Below are 22,425 nucleotides of genomic sequence, written 5' to 3'. Positions count from 1 at the left end.
AGGACAGAGAAACTCCGTGTGAGTGTATTATGGTTACTTGTAATGAGTTTATCAAGTCAGGGATAAAGACTGAGTCCTGTAGTGGTGTAAAAGGGATTAAAGCGGGAACATGGGTAAGTGAAAACCTTCCTTGTGACACTTTGACCTGCACACACACAGAGGGGTGCTAAGATCTGACAGAGTAAGACATAAGTCACTTTTTTTACAATGTCACTGAACCTGCTGAGGGAGAGAGGAGAAATAAGAGCGTGGTAGACGAGTGGGTGCTCGGTTAAATTGATGGTTATGTTCTACCGGGACCAAAGTAACAAATTTGCACATGTACATAAATGTACAAATGCATGTGCACACGTTACTATCTGGTTTCAGCTGTAGATCATATGATGTGGATTTTGTGTTTGTACATGTGTGTTTGTGTTAGAGACTTGACTGGTGCAAAGGCATGCATGTAATACTGTGCCCTTTTTATGACATTTTATGTTGTTATTCATTTATTACCCAGGGCTAAGGGATTTGGAAGCATGGTTTAACCAGGGGCGAGGGGCCCCAGGGATGAGGACTCTTTCTTTCACCCAAAAACCCTCTCCTACACAGGGTAACCTTAAACCTGAGAGGCCCGTGCAGAGTGTTTCTGAAGTGCAGGCTGCGAATCAAACAGTCAGCTTAAAAGCTGGCTCCTTGGTTTTGTTTAGTTTAACTGAGTTTAATTAACCAATCCTGACAAGTGCTCTACATGCCTTACCTAAAATGACAGTTCACAATCAAATATACCACTGAAAAACTGTTTCTGTTGCAGGCTACTCAGAAGTTTAGATGTGAACGCAGGTGGCTGGGTATAGGTATGGATGATGAAAAAGAGCTTTTTGTATCCAATTTAATATCACAAAAAATATTTACTAAAGTAAATGTAAGGTATATTTTGTATAATGTAGGACTGCTTCTGATTCAGAGGCACTTTAAATAAAGTGAAGGCATTTATTTGCTCCAGGTCTGTAACACCAATAGTACATTAGCACCAGGGTGACAAGTGGAAAAGAAAACACTGTACTTGTTAGTTGTCGGCCAAACTGACCTGAAAGGTAGCAGCTAGACCAGAACATAACTGAAACTGGCTTTTAAAACAAACTCTTCCCAATGTTGACATTGACTGGACTCTGATGTACACAAAGGTAGCAGCTCACCTTCCACAGTAGTTCACATTCCCTCTCCTCCAGTGCTTTCTTGTGTCTCAGAACAAGGGCCTTCACTTCGGTCTGCACCACTTTAGCCTTGATCTCCACTTGCTCTGCCATGGCCTGGACCTTCTCCATGCTTAGCTGGGGAAACAAAACACAGTGGTATGACCTTACTGAAGTGACACAAACTCAGTTGAAGCAAGACAGAGAAGGAGCTGGGATTTTTTTAATTAAGCACTAGCAAAAATAATATACTGACAAAGAAAGCTGCCTGGTCTGTTTTATTATTCAGATGGGATACAGATGACCTCCAGAAACAGGATGCAGAAGAGCAGGAAACATTAACAGAAAGGACACTGTGTGTGACATCTTCCTGGCAAGTGAACACATAAACACCTGCTCAGCTTTTGTGATCTATTCTTTTTCTCACATTTGGAAGCTGCCTCACAGGGGAAAAGGAAATATGGGTCAGGAATAGGAAGTCACTTCACACTGCACAGAATGATGCAGCATCCTAATAGTCTGAACCCTTACTCACTCTTATATTGTTCAAAGGGAGCATCGTAAGATTTATGAGGATGAGAGGACTACATTTCAAACAATTTTGGTTCTCATAGCATTGTTACATGAAAAGGGTTTTAAATGTTTATATTGCCCAAACTAATGTAGGGAAAAAATACTGTTTTGACACCAATACTCAGGCGATGTATAATCACAAATCTTGAGTTATGGTTGGTCTTGTATTCACAGTTACGACTGTGTATGTGCTAAACATGAATCTTTTTACCCTGTCCCTGTCACTACACACAGGACAATATTAGCTAATCAGACTTGGTGTAATTAAATAAGGGCACAACATTTCTTCATTACTTTTGTAAATACAGGAAGTGAAACTAAACTTGAAAAATAACATATTACAAGGTTTTAGTTTTTTTACAATTTAGGCTAAATGCACATTTTTCTCTTTGTCCCCCCCCCCCGTGTTTTATCTGGCTTTTCCTCTGGCGTTTTCTGGGAGGTCACAGGGTGAACCGGACCTCACAGGGACGAAGGGGAGGTGGGATAAGGCTTCCTTTGTGATTCTGGCCGCAGGGATCAAAGGTCACCTAAACCTCTGCAGGTCATGATCTGCAACCTCTGTCTTAAGACACATAGCGCCCACCCCCACTTGCACCCCGCCAAGAACAAAGCCTGGCAGCAGGGTCCTTTTCTTTGTCGCCTGGCCATTTGCGGTTGGCAGCTAAAGGGTCAACTAAATCAGGCCCCCAGAGAGGGAACAGCAGGGAGGGAATACTTAAGGAATCAGGGTAAACCTTTATCAAAATGGAGTGAGGAAGGAGGCAGTGTGAAATGTAAAAGCCACCACATTTCTCCAGTTGTTTCTGTGCATTCTTATAAACCACATTTTTTTTCTTTTCCAATTGTGATCCTGTTAATCTATTTTTTCTCTCAACCTCAACCTGTTTTTGCTCTTTTCTCCCTCACTCTAGCTCACACTCTTTTTTTCATACTTCCACACAATACATGCATACACAGTTTGTTTTCTCTCCTCTGCTTCTTAGCCCCGCGATCTCCCTCTCCGTCTCAGTGTCGCCATCTTCTCTGCTTCCGTCTTTCCCTCAACATTCCCAGATGAGCACAGCTTGGAACACAAAGAGGGTCAAACTGACCAATCAAACCGCAGGGAGAATGCTCTGGCCAACCAGGAGGTCACAAGTACAGGGTCAGAGGTTAGGGGAGATAATGGGTGTGGAGTGGGCGGAAATTTCCTACCTCGGGGGACAGGGGTGCGGGGTGTGTGTGTGTGTGTGTGTTTACATATTATCTGGCGTCAGCACTTACTAAGGTGGTGACCTAGGACAAAAATGGACAAACATAAACCAAACACCACAATATATTGCCAGATGGCAGGCAGGGTTTGTTATGACTCAACTACATGTAGCCTGGTGCCTTTCATTAAATAAAATATGGGGTTCAAGTGTGTGCTGTGGGACCTGGTTTTAATTTCAAAATTTTGCTACATGACATTTAAACTGAGCAAATGCCTGCTGTAATATGTTGGAACTTGAAGGGCACCCAGAGTGACATAAGTACCTATCCATTAAGGTACAAAGTATAGCCCAGTCACACAACGGTCAACCCGAGAAAGGGATAGGTGAGGCACACGCTCTGCTGAGGAGATAGTACATGCTAGCATGTCACATGACCTCAGTGGATCACCTAGTGTTTCATGTTTCAGTCTTTACCAAGGTCATAACACTGCCTCACCTTCCAGGCAAAAGAGACAACACTAATGTATGTGTGTGTGTGTGTGTGTGAGAGAGAGAGGAGAGAGAGAGGAGGAGGGGGGGGGGAGGGAGAGAGAGGAGAGGAGAGAGAGAGAGAGAGAGAGAGAAGAGAGAGAGAGACCTATTCCTATCCCTCAATAGATATCTTTCTTTCAAAAGTAAGGCTGCAGCTAAAGAGTATTTTATCATGTAATGGTGAAACACATTTTCCCAGAACCCAAGGTGATACTCTCAAATTGTACAATGATAGGGCTGCCTTTTTTCCAAGAAAGTTCGAACACATTGAAACTAAAACAGAATTTGTTCCAGTCAATTTGAACACAACCTACATAGCCTAACTAAGAGGAATTCACATTGCTCTATTTATTCATGCTGCCTCCACTGTCTCACTGGAGTGACAAGCTGACATTGCTGTAAGGCTGTTGCATCTTACAAAGTTAGCCACCTTAACCTTTAACAACTTTATCAAGCATTTTTCTTATTTTTTCTCTTTTTTTTTTACCTCTGATGTACAATCCAAAATGCTTACTCGCATTTCTTATTTACATTACTTCTCACTCCATTTGGTGTTATGATTATTTGTGCAGCACAGCTCACTAGGTTACATTTTGCTTTAGCTAAAAGAAAAACTATAACCTGGATTGACAGGGGCAACATGCATTCCATGAACACTCCTCACTGGAGTACAAGGCACAAACTGTTGGCCCTATACACTAAGAAGTCTGAATTTAAACAGCTCATTATTAATTTATTTTTCCTGCTTGCTTCCTGTAGTTTTGAAAAAGTGACAGACCTGGCACTGATGAATGAATGAATTTAACTGCCACTGTTAGTGGCATTACTTTTCTGTCAGTTGACTAACTATTTAATCTACTGAATGTTTCAGCACTACTTCATTCCCTTCAGGTCAGTGATAGTAAATGCTCCTCATCTGGTGCCTCCAGTCATGGGCAGTAAAAAAAAAAAACACTGTTCAGATAGTGATCAAACTGTTCATGAAACCTCTCATCTTTTCTTCACTCATGCATGTGTCACCATATAAGGGGGGTGTAGAAAGCTGCCAGCCCATCTATAATTACGTAAATGAAGAAAGGCAGTGTGTGTGTGTCTGTGTGGGAGTGAAAATAAGAGGCGGGGGGTTGTGAGTGAGTGAATAAGGGGAATAAGGGGAGGGTAAAGTGTTCCACATCTTTAAAAGAGGGGGGAGATTTTCCTTTCTCTGAAATCCTTTAAATTCCTCATCCACCCTCCCCCATCCTCCTCTCCATTTCTCCTCCCCTTTGACCTTCAGCCCTGCCCCCGCCAGACCTCACCCCATGCGACCCACCCCCTTTCAGGGCCAGCTGGACACCTCTAACCCCAGGCTTCCCAGCAGCCCAGGACTGGTCACTCTCAAACACATTCAGGCTGATCAACTCTAATAGCCAGTGGCTCTGTGCCGAGGGACGATGGAGAGACACAGCTGCTCTCCTTAGCGTCTCTCCAGTCTTTGAAGGAAATGGATGAGTGTGGATTTGTGTGGTTTGACCTTCATAAGGATTGTCTTTATGGCAGACCTCAGAGAACTGTGCAGGAGAGCTCCTGGCTTTGTTTAGCTATGACTTCAATCAATTTAACTTATTTGAGTCCTGTGGAGTGACACAAGACAACTATAAGGAACATCTGGCCTTGTTCTCTTGAATTGATTTTATTCAGATTTTTCACATTGTACTACCCTGATGCTAATCAAATTATAACACTGGCTGTTGTTTTATGCAGGTTTTATGGTCTTCGTTCCAGACTTGAAGGAAAGATCAAACCAACAAAATAACTAAATAAATAAATGACTAAGGGATATTTTCCTTTTTCCACTGTTAATGTGTTTGTTTGGGTTCCTGTCTCACCTGTACGGCCTGTCGTCCCTGCTGTGCGTCTGCCAGCAGCTGGATGGTGATGGCCCTGCAGTCCTGCACGGCGTCTTGCAGGTAAACGAAAGTGTGGCCCATGTGCCGGCCCGCGCTGCACTCCCTGCAGATAGGCACTGAGCAGGTTTCACAGAAGAACAGGAACACCTGCAAAAACAGAGATATAGACAGAATAACTCAGATGAAACTGCATCTGTTGTCATGACCGTACAACAAACAAAAAACAGGGGTGCAGACCACAAATCCCATTGGATTTCATATATTACTCAAAGTTACATCTATAACACAATCTATAACTAATCATTGTGATTTCATTATCTTGCAGATGACAGTTGGACAAAATCAAACATTTTGCAGTTAAATGTGTAATTTTATCAATCATGATAAAAGTGGTATCTTTGCAATTCAACACTTCATCAGTGGAGTATGTTCAAGGTGCATTGGTTACACTACAATCCTTTTTTGTTTATTGATAATTAAATGACATGATGACTTTTTCTTCTAGACTATTTACTAAACATTTGTAACGGTCTGTAGGCCTTATATAGCTTAAGAGCCACTGTTAAGAGTTATAGAGACGCAGACATCTCCACGCTGTACCTAGAATATACCAAACTGACCTCAAAACAGCATTAAATAATGACCTACTAATTTTGCATACCCTTAGACCCACAACAATTACTACTATGGTATTTCCCTGTGGTAATGTGATAATGGATAATGACCATCCATCGCCATCCCACCTCTTCCTATGACATGATGACGAATGTGCCAGCTTTGTGAAAGCTACTGGGTTTTACTGTTGCAAGTCATCCAAAGGTTGACAAATGAAACTGGAAGGGTGAATACATTAATCACTGTGTCACTCTCTCCCTCTCTCAAACACACATACATGCACACACATGCACGCACACACAGCTAATTAATGAGAAAAGACCATGAATGATAAACAAGTCATCCATATGCCTGTGCTACCCAGGAGGATCACACGGGCTTCAACACCCCACAGAGCTTCTCTCATCCAAAACACAGAACCAGAAGAAGCCGTGAGGGACGACAGGCCACCAAAATCAGATCAATATCCATTCTGGGCAGTCTTTGAACATCTGAGGATGAGGGCCATGAAGGGATTTTATTCTCTTATTTTTTTTTCTAACATTTATTACTTCAACAAAGTTGGCAACAGTCTAATGCTTTTTGAGTTTTCTACCTCTAAGTTTTCTGCTTTATCTGAAAACGTACTATTTGCTTCTTCTGTTAGATTAAAATGTACTTCTATGTATGCCACGAGGTATATGCACGACATGTGAGGTAAAAAGCAGCACTGTTTGACAAAAAGTGCCCCTGTCTCCAGGGATAAGAAGAGTAAATGTCACTTAACCTTTGTTGAAAAAACCTGAGCTTTGCTTTAAACCCCTTGTATGAATGCTGATTGGTTGTAATGGAAGGCTAATTAAATATGCACGGGCCATCATATCCCAAAGAGACACCAGATCAATGACATCCAATAGCAGAAGGCCTGAGTGAATTGGGAGGGGCCTGCAATCAATCCATCAATAATGGCAGTTCCCCTGGGGAGCTGCATAAATGAGACACACACACACACACACACACACCTATCCCTTTATCTGATTTCTTCCTCCCCTCTCTCTTCTCCTTAAGCTCCTCTAGGATCCTTTTCTTCTTGTCTTTTTCTTGCCGTCTGTCCTTCTGCTGAGCACTGTTCTCCACCCACTACAGTCTCTGCGCAGCTCCGTCACTCAATGCCCTGCTCTTCTCTCCCCTCCTGTCCTATCCCACCCCCATTGACATCCCCTAAATTCCAAGGGGACGGGGCACACAAAAGCGAAGAATGCAGCAGGGCTGGAGTGGTGGAGGAAGGTGGAGATAACCAATGATGGACACAGGACTGAGGCAGATGGGGGTGAGGGACAGGCAGATTGATGGGACAAGGAGAGGATGGAGTCCAGCGGTTCGTTTAGATCACCAAATGAAGCAGCTCCAGTATTGACGATTACATGACAGGTGGTTTATTCCACTGTTAATTTTTATGGCAATAGGAAAACAACCCGACATAAAAATGCTGACTTGCTTTTCCGTCAAGTTTTGAGACCTAACAGGAGGGAAGCCCCAGCTAATGCTAATGGAAAATGCTAATCAGTTTTATGACACACAACCTGCCACACATATAACAGTGTGGCAAGCTGGGCCTAATAAAATTTGCTAATTTACTCAGAGCTTGGCTGTAACAGTTGCCCTGGGCAACCAATTCGGACATGGTTGAATCTACTGGCAGCTACTTTTGTGAAGGGGGGGGGCGAAAAAGTTATTCTTCTCCCGCAGTGTAGAATCCCACTAAAACAAACCAGAAAGCTGATTTCACATTTATTTACAAATCACAAGGCAATATTATTGATAATAACTGAGCTCTAGAGAAAGAGGAGGAGAAAGAAGCAAAGACCTGATACAGAGGTGAGCAAATCTTAAATATGACAGAAAGCATGGCAGCAGGTACACTGTGCTTCAACTCTGAACTCTGCACACAAGTAAACACTTGATTTAGAATTTGTTTCGCAAAACATGTCAGCTGCATGTGAAAGGTGTCTGTATGTAATTTCAGTAGGATTTTTTTTGTACAGTATGTTTTCATAAGTGGATGTGCATGGTTCTATTGATTTTCTCCTCACTGGTGTGAACTTGAAATCATTGCCATTTATGTCTTTGCAACGACCAAAATATAATAAAATATAAAAACAAATATATTTGGATTTTGGATATTTGGATCCATGCTGTTACCCTGACAACAACTGCTATACCTGAGGTCTGATGTCATACTTAATTATCATCTGCACCCAACACAATAAAACTATACATACAAAACACTACATAGAACAACTGAACATCCATATTACCCATGAGATTTTATATGGACCATTCAGAAATCAATAATATCGATTATGAATGTGTGATCTCATGTTTAGATTCACCATTTGTGCACATGGAAACATGGCAAAATGAGAAACAACGGAATAACCTAGAAGCCTGATATAAAACACTGGAGTCGTGTTTCATGGAACTAGATCCTATGACAAATAGCTGCAAGACCTCAAATATCTTTAGTGCTATCTGCAGCTTATGTGTCACTAACAGCTCGGCCCTTGAAGTGAAACACACCCACTCATACACACAAGGTTGTAGATTACATAACACAACGGCCTCTTGGAAAGCTGGTCAATATTATTGACTCACACAAGACACTGGTTCTTCCCAGTGGTCTTCATGTAGGGATCTCTCTCTCTCCCTGGCTCTGTGTTTATCTGCCTCTCTCTTTCAAACCCATCATTCACAAGCTTTAAGTAATTTATCAAAAATGTCTAGTCAACCTAAGAGAGACAAAAATGTATCACACATGAACCAGCTTCTTAGAAAGCCAGAGACAAAGCTGCTCTGCATGTGCTACTAGAAGAGACCAGGAATTTCACAGCTATGCCATGCACTGGACACACCGGATACCCTCACACATGCAAGAACACACCAGACACTTCCAATGTGCACGTGACGCAAAAATGTGAAAAACAACTAAAAAAGACGTGAAACAGGCATGGTGTGACGCTAACATGGTTGTAAATTCCACAGACAACACCCTGGAGGGGAGGCCTTCAGGCAGAGGTGACTCACCTACAGCATTTATTTATTACACATTAACATGTAGCACAACATATACACCCAGCACGTGCTGACATACTTGCAAAATGGCACACACACACACACACACACACAAAGAAATGAAATGCAAAGTTGATGTGTGTTTTTGCTCTTGGAGACAAGCTGGAACCAACATCCCATCACACACTATAAAGCTCTGAGCAGCAGGGCTCAGCTACGTTGGGGGAAGTGAGTTGTTGTATTTCATTAGTGCACCGGATGTTTCTCATACTCCTTCTCTGCCCATTAGCCTCCTTCATTAGGAATTTACACTTAGACACACCCACCTATGTTGGGTGTCTGTGTGTGTTTGATAATGTCAATGTTTTGCCTGTTTTTGCTACCACCTTATTTGCATTGAAAAGCATTTAAACAAAGATGAAACAATAAGTTGATTAATCGATTAGAAAAGAGATAAGAGAGAATCAACATAAAAAACAAACTGAAGATGTCACCTTTGGAAAACTGGAAATTAGGATAGGCAATTCCAACATTTTAATACATACATCGAAAATTAATCAACAAAATAATCAATATTGAAAGTAATAGTTTAGTCATAGTACATTAAAATATCTAAAATATAACGTTGTGAGTGTACCAGAGCCAAGTACTTTAACGTACAAGTAAGTCCAGCAATTTGTAGCAGACACACAAGTCCCAAAAAGGACAGGAAAACCACACAAATAAACACAGTGATTTCTGCTAGTATATAAACATTTTAATCTACTACTTATATTTATCATAGATATAACAAACTCAAACTTGACAAGGGTAAAACAGCAAAACCCTGAGGGAAACAACACAGAGTAAATGTACATTTGCTTTGTGCTCACAGGCTCACAGGTCTCATAGGTCCCACCCTCCCCTCCTAGGTACTGGGAACTGGGGGAGAGGGCATGAGCTCAACCAGCCAGTAAAATCACTCTGTGCAGCATTCACTGCCTGCATGCACAGCCGTGTGGGGGGAAGGGACAAGGGCCGTGTAATGTCACACTGTGGTGCCAGAAAAAACAGGGCTGATCTGGGAACTGAGAGAGCATGTTCAAGTTAAAGAACATAACCACTTCTCCCTGATAGTAAGACCCTCTGACATCTGCAGCAAGCCATTTCTCAACAGCGCAGTTTCCATTTTTCTCTATACCTTGTCCATCACAGACAAAAACATGTATTTCACATGTACTTCAGAGGATGTTTTGCAATGCCTTTCAAATCTGCAGCTTGCAAGACTTGAAATTCGATCTATGACTGGAATTTTTCTGTAGGAAGTAAAATGAAACTTTAATTGAAAACAGAGTTTCAGGAAAAAATTGCTAACTTGAGATCACACAAAACCAGCAAAAACTGCTATTTTTAATCCACAGGCAAAAGAAGTTTTGAAAGTTATTTGGTGTAAATCTTTATCAAACTGAGAACACATTTCCTGCCATTAAACACTTTATACCCACTTCAATCAGGCACTCACTAGTTATTAGAGAAACAATTCCTGATAAATCTGACTGAAATTACTTTAACACTAACAAGCAACATTAACACAACACAATACGCCAGACACATGCTTATCCTCATAATCAACCTATAGCAAAACACCTTAGAATGAATTTCAAATAATTTATTATTTCAAATACTTAAGGAAGTAAAATCAATTCAATAAGCCACATTAGAAAGATAATATTACTAGTGACCCAGTTATGAAGTAAGTGAGAAAGATGTGCAATTTTTATGTGTATGATCAGACTTTGTTTCTCTGGGATTTTATTTTTCCAGCAGAGGTGTGCAAGAGTTTAAATTAGTGGGATTTTATTAATCAATAAACTCTGAAGAAAGTGAGTTTAACTCAGGAAAACACACATAAAACTAATTTCTGTTAAAGTAGTACAGTTGTGTTTAAGTAAAAAAATTTAAACCTAATTTTAAAAACTTTGAAAGAAAATTGTGGGGTTTTTTTTCATTTTCATTTACAAGACTCATTTTAAACGTGTGTGAATGTTAGGCCTCAGGCCTAAATGCTCTGACTTTTACTTACTTACTGACAGAAACAGAAACAAGATCAGAAAGAAAGAAAATATTCAAGTGATCATATCATTGACCGACAGCAGAGTGTTTCCTGCACAGCAAAAATGGATCAGGCACGTAAAGAAATTTTACTCTCTGAATTGACTGCCAGTGAGGTAACTCACTTCAACATTCAGCATCTCTTACTGTAGAGAACTAGGAACAGAGGGGGACATTAGCAAAGGTGCTCCATTTATGAAACACCAAATAGGCAGCACCAGACTTAAGCCAGTCTCGTATGTCAAGGCTGGATAATCTGTGGAATACCCAAGCCCGACATTCCCAACAATCCCTGGAATACCATCTGCCAGACAAAGCTCCTTTTATCGAACTCCTTTTGCTCTCATCTTTTCAAAACACCCTCCACATCTTGTTTACAGAGGTTTTTCCTTTCCTCTCTGTTCCTTCCATCACTCTCTTCCTCCTGTCTATTTTCCTTCTTCCTCCACTGCTGCCCCGCCCTCTCATGGCAACCCCTGTTGGCTTGCTGCCAGGGACACAATACGCACACAGACATGCCTGCCAATGTTTTGAAACTCTGCCAGATAGGACAAGGGAGGGGTGGTGGCTGTGAGACAGCAATCTGATTGGACGGGCCCACAGCAGAGAAGGAAAACAAACCACAGTCAGCTGGCCTCCTTACCCAGTGAGCATGTGACTGACTGTCTTGTGCTTAACACTTAAGCGGTGAAGAAGAGAAAAACATGAGGAGTTACATCTTTGTGTAAACACAGGATGAAACGGAGAAGCTGTGTGAATGGAATGTGAGGTGTAATTAAGGTGAATATCTGTGTACAGTCACAAACCAGCTATTCTTAGTCACTGTAACATTAGAGAGCATAATAAACAACCCACATGCTTAATGACCCTCAGTCCATAACAGCACTTTTTTCTCCCACACTTGCACATCAAGCTCTCATTGTTGTCTTGGGTGCTCATATGTCAAGAAAACCTAACCATATGCCGAGCTCAGTCAAAAACAGTACATTAACACGCCACATTTACAAGACAGATTACAAACACTCATTGTCTTGTACACCGCTCTGCTCCAAAGTCCTCATATATTCAGCGCCTGTTTGTCTCTCACACATACATGGCTGGCATGCCAACTTGGCAGCCTAAATAGTGTGACCTTTACAGGAAATGACCCAGTTACACAAGCAAGCCAAAACAAAAACAATACCAAATACCTGTCACATGTAGTCCTACCCATACTGTAAACTACAGTGCAAATTATGCAAAGTCTTAAAAGAACCAAGTGTACCAGAAAACAATGAAGCAACAACCTACAATATTTACAGAACAATGTAAATTATCACAATGGGGTAATCCAGTGAAGCTTTTTAATCAATCTGCTGTTAAACTGCTGTGTAACAATTAGTGTATCATTGACAAAATTTTATTCAGAATTCATGGATGTTGATATCAAAAACAACATTCACTCTGGAAAACTATCACAGCTGTGATTTCATCCTCCATCCCAGTGATCATGAAACAGAATTATGACGTTCACAACACAAAGTGATCTACTAGAAGTGTGCACTTGGTTATCCAGTGCATGACGGCAGTTCCTTGCATTGCAGCAAAAACTGAGCCAGGTTAAACATGTTCGCTGGTCGACACGGTGTCTTTTGTTTGAAGACCTCTGCTCCATTCAAATTAAAAAAGGGGTCAGGGTTTTTTCACTCAGTGCTGTTGTCTGTCAGAACCATGCTTTAGTGTAACGTACTGCATAAATCAATTAATCTGCTCAATTTTCATACTGTGCAGAAATTACCATAAGCCGATGGCCACAGAGAACAGCAGAAAAGATACACTGACAAAACTGAATAGCAGGCTTTAGGAAATGGTCCATGAAAATGTAGAGCTTAAACAAACACACTGGTAGGGTCCTTTGTGCAGTCTGATGCTTGAGAGCAAATAGCAGCAACTGTGCCAGCTGTTTATTGGCACAGTCTTGGCCTAATATTACAAAAGCACTTAAAGTGGACAAATCATGGCTGGAAGCTGTGCAGTGTCCCCCAAATAGGGTTGAGAGCTTTAACGATAAATGTGTTAACAGCACAATCTCGTTGAGTGAGGTCAAATAATGGCCAATTAAAACCCCATTTGTGCCCAACCACTGAGTAGGAAGCGGCAGCTTCCAGCTTTTGAATGGGTTTTAAATCCTGCTGTCAAAGAGAATGTGATAAATGCCTTCCTTTCTATCAATTAAATTTATATGGCCCAAAGTCCTCAAATGGACATCAAAGCTGGGACACACACACACTCCCCCTTGCCTACATGAAACACATTCACAACACACAGGAAACAGGGAATGCTCTCTAATTACTGGGCACATGCTGCGCATTAAAACTCTGGAAGTCCAACTTCATATAATCCAACTCTGCTGGCTGTATAGAAACACACACACACACCTACACACACTAAAATCCTCTTCAGAGGATAACTACCTACAGATGGGAGATACTTTTGGAAAGGAAAACACTGCTGCCACACACTCACACAGATACTTCCAGGAGTGATGAAATGTAATCACTTGCCCCTCAACAGCAACAGCTGCTAAATCATGTTGAGGAGACTTTCTGCATCTATAACGTCCATCGTCTCTGACACAGAGCAGCTAGAGAGCACTGATGAGAAAGGCAGGAGGCGGCAGAGGAAATACCCAGAGTGTGTGAGCGAGAGAGAGAGAGAGAGAGAAGGGGAACAGAGAACCCAGGAGGTATAAACTCAAGTTACAGGAATTCCTCTGGCCTTGTATCAGCGTCAGTGTTGGGTTAGGTTTCCTTACAAACATTCTCCGCTAGCGAGCTCCACAGAGGGGGAGTAAAACTGATCACAAAGCCAACCCAGCATGTGTTAGTGATAGTTTTCCCCTACATAACTACAAAATAGAGCAGTAAAAATTTACAAAGAAAAGTAGAATTGTGGAAATGTGTGATAACCTACAATAAAATCCCCAGGCCTCCTGCTTCCCTGACCATCTCACTTTCTTCCTCACTTTAATGCTATAAGACAAAAATACTTCCTGTGGGTATGCAAGTCAAAACTGATTAGTTCAACTTCGCCTCCTTCTTTTAGCATGATGCATTTTCAGCGCTCATTGCCCAGCAACCACTTTTGACCCACTCTCAGTCTGCTCTGGTAACACCCCCACCCCACCCCTAATATATAAAGACTATATTGTGTGTATGTGTGTGTGTGTGTGTGTTGCTGGGAAGCCATTGCACATGGACAGGCAGGCATGTAGCTATGGTGACAACAATTTAATCTAAAGCACAGAGTGACATTTTGTAGGATTATCATATCATTAGCCGCCTCTCAGATGGAGCTGTGTATGTATTTGTATGTTGGAGGGTGGCGTCACAGCGAGCAGAGGGCACTTCTTTGATGTAATCCAATTTTCCATTTCCACCTCAGACACAGTGTGAAAACATCTCTGACTGCCGGTGCTCCAGATGAGTAACAACTGACATTCGTGCTGTTTAAGAAGGCCAGCATATTCACTCATGTGTGCACATACCCTATACGTTTATTCTTATCAGTGTGTAGCCGACTCCCCTTGCAGCCCAAGGAGTCTTATCTCCCAACTGAAAGCCTTTGTTTCACTGAGAGTCTTTCTGTCTCCATCATCTGGGAATCAATGAGGTTCTACAATTTCTAATACTCTCTGTTCCCTGATGATCTTCAATTGAATTAACAGTGGGGCTAACTCCAAAATCACATGATGTATCTGTGTGCACAGAATTGGAAGAAAACGCAAGCCAAAGCAAATAAATGTGATATTCACTGAACGGCCTCCATAAGGGAAAAAAAACATTACCTCTCTCTCCACTAAGTTAAACATGAAGCATGGGATTTTACATGAGCCTCACTGTCAAAGAATCTGGTCCATCTTTTTCCAATACTTACCACAGTTGCTAGAGCACTATTAATTTCCAAAAACGTAACCATGCCCTACAAATACATTTATATACAGTACAAGTATCCTATTTTTAGCCAGCAACTGCTAGTGTCATCAACTGAATTGACAACTGTCAACAACAACAAATTTTAATCACCTGCAGCCAATTAACATTGATACTGTGCTGTGATGTGCTCCTCTGCAAACCACATTTACTTTTCTGAAACAAGCTACCTGAGTCTGTCATACATTTTCATATTTAATATCATTTTTAATTTTTACTCCTGTTTACTCTGAATGTACAACATCTTTTGAATGTCTGTCCATCCTGGGAGAGGAAACGTGCATCTGTTCCCTTCTTGAACAAGATTCACTGTTGTTTTTCTTTATTAACATTAATAAGGACCCACTCTACTGCATACCTTTTGAGGCTAATATATACTCAACTGACATTACTTGAGATACTGACTGTGGGTGACTTGTGAATAATGAACAATCAGTATAATTTATATGTTAAAAGATGGGAACTACAAAGCAGCTTATTACGGTATGTCAGTTTGTGAAGCTAAAATTTGCTCAGGCTGCTACAATGTAGAGCTTCATTTAGGAGTCATCAGTCAGATATTGGTTTTAGCATTGTCAGACAAGACTTACCAGTAATTTGTCCCTGTTGCAGCACAGAGCTATCAAACAATGAAAGGCCATCAGTCAGGTAAAATTAAGATGCCATTTTACACTTTTGGGTTTAACTCACAGTTTGACATGAAGAGCCTTTTTCATAGAAGGCATTTTGACAAATACAGCACAGGTGCAGCTAAAAATATCAAATATGGCTCCGCCATATAGTGAACAAACATGCAGAGAAACAGGTTCTAAATTGAATACAGCCATTGTGGATACTTAGAGCTGTGCTCAATTTCTTCTCATTGAGCCGCACTTCCAAATCTGTTTATGGGCTGACAAGATCTCCGCTATTGTTTGTGAAGTACGACAGCTGGTATCTGTTGTAGCAGTGCTCTACAATCAACTGTCACAAAGGCTAAAATTAAAGCTAACGTTATCTTGTTTGGGCTGATAGCTCATGACATGAGCTGGGTGCTCATAATGTTACCTTTTAAATGAATATTGTTGCACTACTGGTCTCTGACCATTTTAGTCATTTTATACTACTGCCTGCACTCTGACTCTGTGGAGGGATGTGCGTATGCATATGCCGTGATATTGAATTTCAAGAATTTTAATGGTACTGGTACCATCTACCAAATTCCTGGTATTGTGACGTCCCTAGTACGTAGTAACCACAGTCACTACCGATCTCCTGGGAGAGGAGGAATTCCTTGGCAGGCTTACATAACACTGCAAAGGGGACAGCTCCAAACTTCACTCACTAACTCTCACCACACAGTCGTCTCATATTAGTATGTGGTCCATGACACACCAAGCAGACCTCAAGGAAACAGCCCAGACAAAAGCAGACACCACAGTCCCAGGAAACATTATGGAAAGAATAATTGAACAAACCATCCAGTCCTTTTTGTGCTACTGCAAACCTGATTAAAGATTGATGGGACAGAAAAGATGATGGCTACAGTTAAAAATAACAAACTGCACTGCACTGTGAGGGGATTCCATGTGGATGAGATCCCTCACTGCATGCAATAAACCACTTCTCCCAGCTAAGGTTGTCCTCCCTAGTAACCAGTGCCCACAACCCATAAAACTAGATGACAAAAATATCTTGTCAAGCTTCGCTAAACAGTAGCTTTCAAAATAGCAACATCTCTGACAGCTCACGCAAGTGTTTAAGACAATGTGGACTTTGAGGCTAAAACAAGAGCAGTGTCAACACTCAGGCTGCACTCAAACTTGAGGAAATGACATGCTACTAAATAAACAATGTTTAAGAAAGAAATGGCAATGTGAGTATTACATAAGTTTGCAGTGGATAAACAAGCTGTGGATTAACAGAACAAAAGCAAAAGGTTCAAGAGGATTTCCCCTTAACACGTCATTACCAAGTATGAAAATTGAAAAAAGCACCAACTGGCCAAAACTGGTTTTTCCAGCAGACTAACTGGTTATATGAGGAATGTTAACGTATGATGGATGTGGAGCTAGGTGACGGACAATGACTCCGCTTGCTCAGTGCTCATAAGTAAAGAAAGACTAGCCTTCTCCTGTGTCATTCCCTCCCCCAGGGCTGAAGCATACTGAGTGAGGGAGGCATTACTGGGAAATGAAGCCCTTACTGGAAAACTGAACCCACCTATTTACTGGCAGTGGATGGGGGCTGGGCACTTAATTAATGTTTTTATACTAAAGACAGAATTAGTCATTTGTTGATCGCTGAATTGTTAATGACACTTTTAACAAACACTAAATCTACGAGTAAACAAACATCTGTCTGGGGGTCGGGACGAAGGAAGAGTCTACTCATTTGTAACGCTGCAAAAAAGACCTTCATTGGTGCATGTTTTGTTTTTTTTTTTACTTTTTTGAACTTTGCAGGAGACTTCAACACAAGCTCTGTTAGTGTGGGTTCATTATTGCCAAAAAAATGTTTTCTGCCACCACTACAAGCCATCCTGCTTCTTCTTAAACCTCAACCAGTTCACTCTGTATCCTCCATGGCACAGAATCAACAGTTAATTTCATCTCATTCACACATACAGATTCAAAGTAGAATACTCTCTGTAGCCCCTCACAGTCCTCAAGCTTGTGGTCGTTTTTAGGGTTGCACATGTAAGGTACCCTGTGGTGTTTCTGACCATTAGCAGTGCTACGGAGCAATGCTGTTAGGAGTGGGTTCCCATTTTGGGTGGGTACACATTCCTGCTTCTGGTTTCATGCTATTTGACTGATGGTGCCTGTAATGTGCCAAGAAGTATAGCAACACACCTGCAAAGGCAAGGAAAAAAAGGCTTTGAAGGAAATGCCCCCAACATGTCTGTTAAGCCTCAAGGGTACCCACAATGCATTTGCTGAGAAACACTAAATGTAAACATTACCTTTGTTAGTTTACAAGAAAACTCCACAGGGCACATTTAATTTGCATACTAAGCTCTGACTCAACAGTTTGTTCAAGACAGAGTGGCTCAGTTCCTGAGCAATGTTTTTCCATGCATTGCTGCTTCTTCCTGTCCCAAGTCCTGACAACTTCTTTAAGTCACATCATAGAGAATTGGGATGCCAGTAACTGGAATGATCAGAAATATAGTTGAAATATAGTTGAGTGGATTAGAAATATTTGCTATTTGCTTCTGTTTCACAATAGGGCTGAACTACCTGTACAACAAATACATTGCCCTTTTTTATGAGAGATATGAGAGATACAATGAATGAAAAGCCTGCTTTTTGAGGCCCAGTTAATAAAGAACGGTATCCTGAAGCATCTCCAGTGTTTGACACTGTATGTGCTAACAGGTGATAAGGCGTGTACATTAACGTGTAACCCTATTCCATTAATTGGTTATGTGAAAACGTTAACACAGCTCTATCCTTTACAACAGTACTAAACATACTACAGTGCATGTAGTGTGTGATTCCTGCACTCAACATTTGATGACTTCACTTGATCTCATTTTGCCAGACTTTTTTGATTAACTACTCGGATAAAATACTTTTTAAATTCGTGCTCTGTGTCTCCCAGCTCCGGGGCAGGGAGAACTTCCCTCAGCTCCTCAACAGAAACCAGAAGCAGTACAAGAATGACATTTCAAGACCCCCTACTCAGGCTTTTTGTTATTCTTCCTGACCATATGACTAAACCAAGAAAAGGCTGGTTTCCTGTTTTACAGGCCTTTGTAGTTTACTTTGCCCAGATCACATGATCCAAGAAAAAAAAGAACTTTGGGCCCCAGTTCAAACTTGTCTTTCCCATTATCAGAGAAAAGCTAGATCTCCATAATATATCCATGGATAGGACTTCTAACGGTCATAGAAACATGTGTGTAGTTACTACAGGGGCCTCTCTCTGCCCTGAATGGATGGTGTGGTACAGATTAACCAGACTGCATGTGTCCATGCCTCTAAGTGTGTGTGTGTGCACGCAGGCTCTGCGTGTGTGTAAATCCAGCTCAGCACACGTGCCTCTTCGTCTCCAGGGAACTAGGTGAAGAGCCACTCAACTCCCTTTGAACCTAAGGCCATATGGCCCCCAGTATGGTTCTATACTACACAGATAATGCTATTACGCTATAGGAGTGTGTGTGTGAATGTGCGTAATTGTGCACATTAAATAAAATGCTGGTACACTTCCAACACTACCAGATTAGTGGGGTAGGTTTAGATGCCAAGGCATCCCGAGTATGTGTGTGACATACATACATTTCCCAATCATTTCTGAAAATGTATTATTCATATAAATACGCATACACAGTCCCCTCTGTCTTTGTAGCTGCTGTGGTTGGAGTTGTATTTTATGCTCTACTCACCTCACTGTCATGATGTTGGCAGAAGCTCATGCGGTCCTGGAAGAGTGACAGCAGGGCAAAGTTGTTTTGCAGGGACTGGGCGAGGGACACCGACACTCCTGGCTGGCCCGTGTTGCTGTTGGCGTTGACCCGGCCCAGGTGGAGGTTCTCTCCCAAGCGCTCAATGAAGTGGTCCTTTGTCAGCCGCACCCGCTGGTGTGCCCGCACACAGTTGTCACACAGATATTCCTGGCAGTCAAGGCAGTGGGAGGTAGCTGGGTTCTCCTCATCACAGGAGCTGCACTGAGGCTCTCCCAGGTGGTGCGGATGCAGCAGGCCTCCATGGGGGTGATGGAAGCCGGAGGAGCCTCCACCTAAGCCTCCTCTGTGGTGGTGGCCGTTCTTGTTCTGGATCTGCTCCTCGGAGCTCACCACCACGTCAAGCAGGTTGCTGAAGAGGAAGTTGGAGGAAGGCAGGGAGTCCACCCCGGCCTCGGAGATGGACACCTTCTGGTCGCAAGTGGGGCATCGCAGCTTCAGCGGGTCCCCGGGACTGCGCTGGCCCTCTAGGCACTGCCTGCAGAAGGCATGGAGGCAGGGCAGGACGTGGAGTCTCCTGGTGGTCTGGCTGGAGGAGGACGAGGTATGTGAGGAAGATGAAGAGGTAGAAGAGCTGGAGGAGATGGGAGCAGAGGAGCCGCACAGCTCCTTGCAGAGCGGGCAGGTCTGCAGGTCCGAGTCTGGGAATGAAGCCATCTGCAGCGTTACCGAAACACAGGCTCAGTTTACAACACGCGCGGCAGTGAGGGTGAGGTATTCATCCGGGGACACATCAGCCCGCCGTGTTGTGTAGAAAACAATGTGCTAATTGAGGTAGATTCATGAGGTATCAAAGTCAGCTCAACAGTGAAAACGGTGCTAAACGACATACAGATTTTTCTCTGTATTATATAACTCTGACCTGATGCTAAACGAGGAGGTAGCCGGTTCTTCAAAAACAGTTTTTCAAAGATTGTTTCTGAGGTAACAAAAAAAAGCCAAAATGCTTAGGCTGTTTAGATCAATTCAGGTGTGTAAGGCGTTTAAAGGGGAAGCGTCCGCGCCATTCTTTCAAATCAGACACTCAAGATGACAATGGACGATGTTGGCGCTTCTGTGGAGAGAAAGTGTCGGATGGTGCTTCGTGGAGGCTCATAAAATAAACCCGAAACTGGAGTGACACTGGATCGGCGTCGAAGTACTGGGGGCTCCGTCTCTCCTCCCCCACCGACTCGGCAACATGACTACGGAGCTCTGCGCTACTAAACTGCACCCAGAGGACTACTAAAGTATTCCCCTTTTTTATTTATTTATTTTCTGCAGTCCGGTTTAGACCCGTGTCGTCGTCGTGTTATCTTTCTCTAGTCCACCATGGGGGCCCGTTCAGGCGGCGTCGGGCGCAGCCAACGGTTGGTTGGTAATCGCAGCGCGAGCCTCGGACAGAGAGACTGTAAATTATTCATCAAAGCATGGCGTTCCCCCCGTCGTTAGGGCATCGAAAACAAACACGGAAAGAGGCCAAATATGAGACAAGACCTCTGTGACAAGCCTCTGTGGGTGAATTCGGCGGTCCACCTTGTGAAGAGGTCGCCTCCAGCTCTCCTTCCCCCTCCGTAGGCTGGTCTCCCTCTCGGGCTCTCTGCGTGGAGGAATGCGCAGGGTTTTTTTCCTCCGCCGGCGTGAGGAAAGAGTGCCCTATAACCGGGAAAAACTCGGTCCAGCGACCGTATGGACCTTAACTACGTCCCTTGCTTGGTCGTTGCTACCGTTGTTTACTCTCTGGTGAATTAACATTAACATAAACATGAGGTGTGCGCTCTTGTGGGCGCGTGTCGCTCGGGCTGCAGCTCCAGGAGCCGCTCTTATCCGACTGAGAAAAAAATCCACTTCCGTCCTATGGAGGAGAGAGGGGTGTGCGCCGAACGCTCGTGCCCGAAAGTGAGGGGGGGCGTGGTCAATGTTCACGAGCGTCAGTCAGCTTTGAGTGACAAGGTGTGCGCACAGTTTCGCCCTCAGGTAAAAATAAACCTAATTGTTTCAACATTAGAATGAGAGGGTTAAAGGAAATGAAACGAAATGAAATGGAATAAAACCTGGAGTCATTTACTATATTAAATTTACTGTTCCCACAGGATATACAGCACATAAACTATGATTGATGTTCAGACAGTATAAAGGGTTTACTGAATCCCAGCCCTCCAGCTGGAGGACTGAGGGAGGTTAACTAATGGCTGCTGCAGTTACTGGACAACATCTGTAACCAGTAGGCCCCAGAATATTTACTTCATTTGGAAGCAAGTGGTCTTAAGTGAAGGATGTAGGCAGACAAATTTCTGCTATAGTGGACATTAGTGAGTATTACAAGTTTTGTTCCAAGACATCTCTTAATTTTATCTGCACTGAAAGCAAAGAAAAATATATATTTAAAGTGATCACACCTTCTTTTTTCATTTACGAGAGAGGTGCTTAAACCAGTGTGTGATCTTCTGAACATCTCCATATATAGGTTCACCTAAAAATCATTGTGTAAGTTGATCTTATGTAACAACAGCAAGTTCAAAATAAATTTCACATCAAAACTGTAAGTCTCTGTAGGAATATACAAAATAAAAATATTACTGGAGACAGATTAACAAATTATGTATGTATCCTCTTACGTTTTATATGTATACATCTGACCTCCTGAACACTGAATGAGCTACAAGCTCTTCAGAGGCTTAAAACAAACCAAAGAAAGAACCAAGTCAGCTTTAGGACATACATAATGCACTGCATTATTCCTCTGAAACACTAAAGACCACATGCACTGTAGTGGGGTTAACAGCAGTCTGTGAGGCACAGAGTAGTGAAGCATTCATGGATTTAGAGTCCCAGGACATGGAAGGCTATTGATCTGTCATGGCTCTTTCTTTCTCTTTCCTCCCTCTTTCTGAAACAGTAAAA

The 22,425-nt window shown here is 42.4% G+C and overlaps 1 protein-coding gene across 1 annotated transcript in view; it reads right to left on the bottom strand.

Annotated features, from left to right (window-relative positions):
* Window positions 1-21,419, bottom strand: part of trim71 (tripartite motif containing 71, E3 ubiquitin protein ligase) — a 28,720-nt gene extending 7,301 nt beyond the window's left edge. The window contains exons 1-3 of the mRNA XM_018701448.2: window positions 19,465-21,419; window positions 5,347-5,514; window positions 1,182-1,316 (exon numbers count right to left, since the gene is read on the bottom strand). Of these exons, the coding sequence (XP_018556964.1) occupies window positions 1,182-1,316; window positions 5,347-5,514; window positions 19,465-20,199 (1,038 nt within the window). The 5' untranslated portion in view covers window positions 20,200-21,419. The remainder of the gene's footprint in view (window positions 1-1,181; window positions 1,317-5,346; window positions 5,515-19,464) is intronic.
* Window positions 21,420-22,425: the final 1,006 nt, after the last annotated feature.

Source organism: Lates calcarifer, linkage group LG3 (genome assembly GCF_001640805.2).
Source record: "Lates calcarifer isolate ASB-BC8 linkage group LG3, TLL_Latcal_v3, whole genome shotgun sequence".
Classification (NCBI taxonomy): Eukaryota; Metazoa; Chordata; class Actinopteri; family Centropomidae; genus Lates; species Lates calcarifer.
Note: the sequence above shows the minus strand (reverse complement) of the source record. Positions and strands in the feature narration are given on the sequence as shown.